Source organism: Arabidopsis lyrata (genome assembly GCF_000004255.2).
Source record: "Arabidopsis lyrata subsp. lyrata unplaced genomic scaffold ARALYscaffold_4, whole genome shotgun sequence".
Classification (NCBI taxonomy): Eukaryota; Viridiplantae; Streptophyta; class Magnoliopsida; order Brassicales; family Brassicaceae; genus Arabidopsis; species Arabidopsis lyrata.
Window position 1 is genome coordinate 19,620,355 of NW_003302552.1, and position 8,515 is coordinate 19,628,869.

General features: G+C 35.7%; 1 protein-coding gene across 1 annotated transcript; it reads right to left on the reverse strand.

Moving 5' to 3' along the window:
- Nucleotides 1-6,463: 6,463 nt before the first annotated feature.
- Nucleotides 6,464-8,076, reverse strand: LOC9317769 (taxadien-5-alpha-ol O-acetyltransferase). The gene has a single exon (XM_021029870.1). It carries the CDS (start codon nucleotides 7,911-7,913, stop codon nucleotides 6,612-6,614), a length of 1,302 nt encoding a protein of 433 aa, XP_020885529.1. The 5' UTR covers nucleotides 7,914-8,076; the 3' UTR covers nucleotides 6,464-6,611.
- Nucleotides 8,077-8,515: the final 439 nt, after the last annotated feature.

Consider the following 8,515-nt stretch of genomic DNA (forward strand, 5'->3'; position numbering starts at 1 on the left):
TTTTGTATAATATGTTGTTACTTTTTGTATCTAAAATTATTACGAAAAAATCTTTTAATAATACAAAAAAAATTAACAACATATTATTAAAAAAACTTTAGATTAGAGAGTATTTAAAATTTTCTATTTATAATTATTTTACCTAATTGGTTTTTGTTTTATTTTTAGTTTAGTTTTGAAATTATTGAAACTAACTAATTATAAAAATCAATGCATTGAATATATATACAAAATATTTTTATATTTAATATTATATACATTTTTTTAATTATATAATATTATAAATGATTCAATAACATAATTTTCTAAATTTTTAAAAACTAATTTTTTTTTTTTAATATTTATGTTGGTCAACGCCGGTCAAACTGGTCAATGCCGGATTCCGGCGAAAAGTGTACCGGAAAAAAATGTTCGTGATGTTGGCGACATGACTACATATAATTCGTATATGTGGGCATGCGATACATATAGTTTGTGTAATTAGGGATACATTTTTAAACTTCGGATGTATGGCCATATATTGTAACATACTTCGTGTAGCTAGGTATATTTTTTCCTCTACAAAACTATCATTTATTAAAAGAAGAGAAAAATAGGAATATTGCATGGGAGATATGAGGTGGCGAGGAAGGAAGCAAAGACAGCAAAAGAACCAAAGCTTTTTGTGTTGTGGTTTCTGAGATCTCAACCCAATTGCCTTGGAACTCTCACCTTTTTATGTCTCCGCAGAACCCAACTAGTTGCGCCATACATTCATTTTCTTGCATTTATCCACTTATTTTATAGTCTATCAATCAATATAGCTCGACTATCCCAATCTTATCATTCACGTGAAATTTTGTATAACAATGGCTCAAACATTTGATAACATTAAAGAGATATTGTTGAACTTTTTTTTTTATTCCAACGATTTCCAGATGCTTAAGTTAAAATGATGACTACAGCAGAGGGCAAATAATTTCAATGCTTTGCTACTTCAGTTCTGCAACGGATCAAATATGATATAGAATAGTATAATATTATGTTTCGTAAGCTAAAAAGTGTTCATAATTTGAATACTTTTAGATATATATATAATTTGAATACTGTCATATAAAAGAAAGCAAATTAAATAGTTGTTGCGGCAGAAGAATATTGTTGAGCAAGATGATAAAAATATTCACATGCCCACGATTACAAACCGTGGGCTGCACTTCAAACAACAGCTAAGATTATGTGTGCGTCTATTAGTCTATATATATTTTTAGTAGAGTTTTATCGCAATTGTCGCCTAAAGGACAATATTTATGAATTTATGACATACTAACATATAAAATTAGATGCGACTTAATACGACATAACTAAAAAATGCATGGAGGCTCTATCATTTAACAAAATAATTAACCAAATTACATAGTTAATTAATTAATATATATGAACATTCATCGGTGCAAGATTCTCTATGTCTGACAAAAAGCACTTTCCTTTTTGGGAATCACTTTCCATAATCGCAATTTGGTATCGTTGTTTATAAGGAAGTTTTCTGTTTTGGTTTTCATTATGTGTTTTTCGTTTACTAATGAAGTTGTTGTTGTAATTGTCAACTCTTGTATATAGACCGACGTGGGGGTTAAATCCATTACCGGTAAGGATAACTTGATAGTTTGAAAATTCACAAGTTTTTTTGTTAACTAGGTTCCAAACATTTCTATTTTCTAAAACGAACAGTGAAATGAATGCTCTGGGCTGATGCCCAAGGAAAAACGGGTCGAAACATATAACGTCCTTATAGCCTTCTGGGCCTGCTTTCTGGTCCAGTCTTTTTTTGATAGTTACGATTTTGTTTTCTTTAGTGTTTCGCTTTTCATTGATAATACCTCGAAATCTCGAATTTATCTTTTAATGTAAAACTTTACTACATTACAATTAAAGTTGTGAATTAACTAAAACAATCTTACAAAACACTTCTCTCTTGAGCATCTATTTTATTTAAGCTGTTGACAAAAAAAAAAAACACTTCTCTCTTTGAATTGCATATTTCACCAGATTTTTTGTACATTCGTTACCTTTTCTATGTTTTAGATCATCTTCAAGTTGTAACATATAAAATGATTGTAAAAGATTAAGATTATATCATTATTTAATTACTTTGTATGGTGGAGCTCAATATATAATTATAATTTCACATCTATTCGCAGATATACGTTGGATAGTAGGTAGTTCCATGCTGGCTATAAAACAAAATCGCAATTTAAAAGTCAATTATTAAGATATTTATTTGTTACGCAGAGTTCATTCCCTTAGGTCGAGCTGACTTTTTAGTGCCAAATCTCGAATTGAGATTCGCTCCAACTATAAATATTAATGAGCCGATTCATGTCTCATCTCATATAATGCGTATATATCGTTGACAAAAGAAAAAAAATGATAACTTATTTATTTGTTTCATCAATGATAACGTATTTGTCATCAAATATCAGATTATCTTATTCAGTGTCAAAATTCCTTTTTTCTGGTGAAAGTGTCACAGTTCTTTCAAGAAGGATTACTTATTAAATCTATAATATGATTCTATGATTAGCGTCGAGTCATACATATATAAGCTGCGACATGTCAGTCTGACTTGCGTTGTCTCTAATTAAATAATTAATTAACGCACGTCTACTTAAACCGGTATTAAACATATCTAATCAGAATTTAGTCAAACCATCTTCAAACATATCTAATGGGGCGGTTCTAATGGTGATTCTCATCCCCATTACGATTTAATATTTTGAGAATCTTGAATAACTGGAAATTGTCCAAAGTAATCAGACTTGTATAAAGTTCTACTTATAATATGTAAACAAATGAATTTGGATATGATTAATATTTCGGGAAGGGATTCATTAATTTTGTGGAAAATATCTGAGCAAATGTGAAGTATCATATATAGTTAGTTTAATGAAATATCTATATCAAAAGTAACTCTTTTGCTTGATTATACGAATTATTCTTTGACAAGACTAGTTTTCAACATTAGTCTCCATAATTTACAAATTCATCCAAAAAGGCAAAAACTTACAAGACCATTAAAAAGACAACAACTAGAAGGAAAATCAACAAATTCAGAATGACTAATGCTCAGTTATAGAGGCAATTAATTTTTCTTTTGGCATAAAGATGATGCTTCATGGATAGATAATAGATACAAAAACCAACTACATTATACAATTTGGTGATACATTCAAAAAAGATTAAAATTCGGAGAACAAAGGTTTTTAACATAATAATAGCTAATGATGCATGTTCTTTGCCGACACATACTCTTGCATCAATCGCGCTACTTGGACCAATGCAACACCAAGACTATATATATCAGGGATCTCAAAAGAAACCTTTTTATCTTTTGATACTATAAGATTGCAATAATAATTGGTATGGGATGCAACCATTTATATGCATTATTAAGTTTAAACTGAATCTCCTAAACGACATTATGAGCGTATTTACGAAGCTTACAGTTGTCAATTTGAAGTATATTTTAATTGTCTGTTTTATTTGTTGGTTCATTTCTTGGTAACACTAGCTGTCTAGATCAAAATTTAGAACAATATTTGAAATATATATAATATTGTATACGAGATTTACATATTTAGAAACAAGTGTTTTCGATTGCTAGTTTGCTACTAAGATCCTAATTTTTCTATAAAGAAATCGGTTAATTGATAGTGGATTGCCAATAGGCGTGCAATGAGAAAATTGAAGAAGAATAAAATAAATCTATACCAGTGAAACTGGAAGGTGAGAAAAGGAACTAAACAAAATATATAAGAACCAAAAATGGATTTAATTAAAATAAGTGAAAACTCATATTTGCCTTATTCCAAAAACGGAAAGACCGATACGGATGACGGAATTACGGCATATCAGTCTTTGCAATGTTGGGTATAAAATTATATCGAAGATTATTTGCCAAAGACTAAAGACGGTGCTACCAAAACTGATTTCGGAAACACAATCAGCTTTTGTAGAAGGACGATTGATTTCAGATAATATTCTCATTGCACAAGAGATGTTCCATGGGTTGAGAACTAACCCGTTCTGTAAAGGCAAATTCATGGCCATCAAAACGGATATGAGCAAGGCTTATGATAGGGTGGAATGGATTTTCATAGAGAATGTATTAAGAAAATTGGGTTTCTGTGAAAAATGGATTAAATGGATAATGTGGTGTATTACAACGGTCCAATATAGAGTTCTCTTTAATGGACAACCTAGAGGACTAATAATACCAGAGAGGGGTTTACGACAAGGAGATCCGCTCTCACCTTATTTATTCATCCTTTGCACAGAAGTGCTCATTGCGAATATTCGGAAAGCTGAACGGGAAAAATTAATTACGGGTATCAAAGTAGCAAATGCAAGCCCTTCGGTTTCACATCTGTTATTTGCGGATGATAGTTTATTTTTTTGCAAGGCTAACAAGGACCAGTGTGGGGTAATTTTGGGGATTTTAAAGAAGTATGAAGCGGTCTCGGGACAGCAGATTAATTTTTTAAAATCCTCGATTCAGTTTGGACATAAGGTAGATAATGATATCAAGGAAGAAATCAAATCTACCTTAGGTATCACTAATATCGGTGGTATGGGTTCTTATCTTGGATTGCCGGAGAGTTTAGGGGGTTCCAAGACAAAAATCTTCTCTTTTGTCAGAGATAGACTACAAACAAGGATTAACGGATGGTCGGCTAAATTTTTATCAAAAGGGGGAAAAGAAGTGATGATTAAATCGGTAGCTGCAGCATTACCAACTTATGTTATGTCGTGCTTCAGACTTCCAAAAACTATCACTTCTAAACTTACTAGCGCGGTTACTAATTTTTGGTGGAGTTCAAATGGTGATTCTAGAGGTATGTACTGGATGGCTTGGAATAAATTGTGCAATAGCAAATCGGAAGGGGGATTAGGATTTCGGAACGTTGACGATTTTAATTCAGCTTTACTAGCAAAACAATTATGGCGGTTGATCACGGTTCCAGATTCTCTTTTCGCAAAGGTGTTTAAAGGACGGTATTTTAGGAAATCCAATCCTTTGGAAAATATAAAATCATATTCTCCATCATATGGATGGCGGAGTATATGTTCAGCTAGATCTCTGGTTAATAAAGGACTTATTAAAAGAGTCGGATCTGGGACATCTATCTCGGTTTGGGAGGATCCTTGGATTCCAGCTCAATTCCCGAGACCAACAAAAAGTAATGGTTCAGTTGTTGACCCATCTTTAAAAGTTAACGACTTTATAGATAGTCGGTCGAACTTTTAGAATATTGATCTCTTAAAAGCGATCTTTGATACAGAGGATATCGCGCTAATAAGCGCCATACCTGTGGGTGCGCCAACAAAAGAGGATTCTTTTGGTTGGCATTTTACAAAATCTGGGAAAATATACAGGTCAAATCGGGATATCATACCACACGGATGGAAAAGTCAGAGACCAATGTACCCTTTTTTGGCCCTGACATCAACCCGCTAAAAGCACAGTCTTGGCAAGTGCATTGTCCACCTAAGATACGCCATTTCTTGTGGTAAATCTTAACTGGTTGTATACCGGTTACAGAAAATTTGCGAAAAAGAGGAATTGATTGTGACACGGGATGTGCCAGATGTGGCGCATCAGAGGAAACTATTAATCATACACTCTTTCAGTGCCACCCTGCATGACAGATTTGGGCGCTTTCACAAATTCCTACGGCTATGGGAATTTTTCCCACGGAATCTAATTTTGCGAATTTAAATCACTTATTTTGGAGAATACCTTCAGAATTTGATTCATCAGCTTTTCCATGGATTATTTGGTATATTTGGAAAGCAAGGAACGAAAAGATCTTTGAAAATATAGATAAAGACCCTATAGAGGTATTACGATTAGCGGAAAAAGAGGCACAATTGTGGCAAACAACTCAAATTGAGTTCCATAATGAAAGTTATGGTTCTGTGGACTTGGTAAATCAAACTCGAGTGAGGGATACTTCACTTGAGTCGAATTATTCTGGATACCGTTGTTTTGTGGATGGATCATGGAAAGGAAGTGATAAGTTCTCCGGTACAGGATGGTTCTGTACATCGTCAAATGGAGAGCCGCCAACCATGGGAGCTACGAACCTCCGTAGAAGTCTATCTCCACTACATGCCGAAGTCGAGGCCTTTCTCTGGGCGATGAAGTGTATGATTGGTGTAGATAATCAAGAGGTAGCGTTCTTTACAGACTGTTCAGACCTGGTGAAGATGGTGTCTTCTCCAACCGAATGGCCAGCGTTTTCAGTGTATTTGGAGGAATTTCAGAGCGACAAGGAGGAGTTTTCTTTTTTTTTCTTTATCTTTAATTTCTCGTAGGGCTAATGTCAAAGCGGATAAACTGGCACGAAAAGTTCGTACAGAACCGCTTCATATCACATATGTAAACAACATTCCTCAAGAATAGCTCTTTTGAGCTCTAATTTCGGATGACAAAAAAAAAAAAAAAAAAAAAAAGTGAAAACTCATATTTTACAAGTCAACGGAGGGAGTGTTCGTAATTATTTAGAAAAAGGTAAAAAGTAAAAAAGTAAAAAAGTAAAAGAGTAAAAATTAGAATTTATCCTTTCTGTAATCTAAGCGTTAGGACTCGTCACAAGATTCTCGTAGGTGTCAACGGCGCTTGACGGAACTGCGACCATTACTTTAACGGCGTCACTTCGTTCAGGAACCGGAAGCAACAAACAGTAACGGTCGCAACAAACCGATCCTATATGAACCGGTTTACCCAAACCGAAATCAAGCTTCTCTAAACCGAGTCGTGACCACTGCGACAGTATCAAGACTCCAACCGAGTCAGGACTCGCTCTCTCCTTGCTCACAGCTTCCACCACCGATCTGACGTAATCGTCGCCGACTCGTTCCTTCGCTTGTTTCACGAGCATCGTCGCGTAGCTTAATCCTTTCTCCGTCAAGTCTTTCACGGTGGTTTGAGCACATCCGACGACGAATGCGTTCCCGTAGAATCCACTGGGTAGACTCGGTTTGACTCGGTCTCTAATGTTAATACTAAACAAAAGCTTAAGGATTTGATTCGATGGCAAGTTCAGTGATCTCGCCCAGCTCCGCCATACATGTGCAGAGAGTACCTCGAACGATGTGGGTTTCGAATTGAACTCACCGAGTCGACTCGCGAGTTTCTTTAGCTCGTTAAGTTTCTGTCTCTTGAAGACAACCGATGTAGGAACGAGTCGCTCGGCGTTGAATCGGTTGACAAATCCGCATAGATCGGGAACTCGGTTAAACTCGGGATGGCTCAATGAGTCACGAGTCGGAGACGGCATAAGCAATTGGCGATCCCAGAGATGTTTCCTCCTTAACTCGGTTAGACTCAGCGAGTCTTTAGATAACTCGGCGAATAAAGTGAGAAACTCAGCGCTGCCGATTCCATCGGAGACGCAGTGGTTAACACCGACGGCCAAAGCAGCACCACCGTCACGGAGCCATGTCAGCTGAACTACGAGAGGTGGAGCACCAGCGAGGACATCGATGACGTGGAGTGAAAGAAGCTTTCTCCAGCTAGTCACGTGCCGGGGAGGTTTCTGAAAGTCAAGGCATGTGAGGATATCAGAGACGGCTTCAAGAAACAGAGCACCTTGGCCACGGCAATTGACCTCGAGACCTCCGCCGCCGTCGGGATTTTCCCGGACGCGGCCGGAGAAAGGGAAGTAAGGAACGAGAGCGCGAGATAGAGCGGATTTGAGACGGCCGGAGAGAGAGTAATCCGGGTCGGAAACGGGTGGGTAAACGAGGAGGTATTCAATGGTGAAACGGAGGAAAAGCTGAGAATCTAAAGCGGAGAGAGGCAGAACAGAAGAAGGTGTTTGGTCGGAAGGAGTAATAACTGTGGCTTCTTTCACATGAACTAAGGATCCCATTGCTTTGTTTTTTTTTTTATGATGCTCTGTTTTTCTTCTTCTTCAAAAATAAACAACAAGGTGGGTCTCTGCAATGTGTATTATATATATATATATATCGCTCTGATATGTGTATTATTATATAGGTGTATAATATATGCTAATATATGCTTTTTCTTTGTTTTCTGTTACAAATGTATGTGATTGTATAGTCACTAGACAGATAGGGTATTTTCGTAATTTGGGTGTTCTTTGTTTTTTGACATTGTGTGTCTTGTGTTGTGTGTTGTATCGTGCAAATGTACTCTTCACTCTTGTGTGCTTGTGTGTACGTGTTGCCTTATTCTCATTGATTTTGAGTTTCGTGGCGATTTTTTTTTATCCAATTGGAATGTAGATTTTAAGAGAGCATAGGGGGATAACGCTCCTCCATGAGCATAATTTATTTTGTTCATAGTGATTGTTTTTGAGAATTTTAGCAAGTTAGCAAGTATTTTAAAGTGATATCGTTTTGGTACATTGGTTGACTAATATGAGATTTCGGTACATTTTGAGTAATTCGTATAGAATATGAAAAGATAGATAAACTAATTTTTGAGGGGATATTGAAATGATTTCGACAA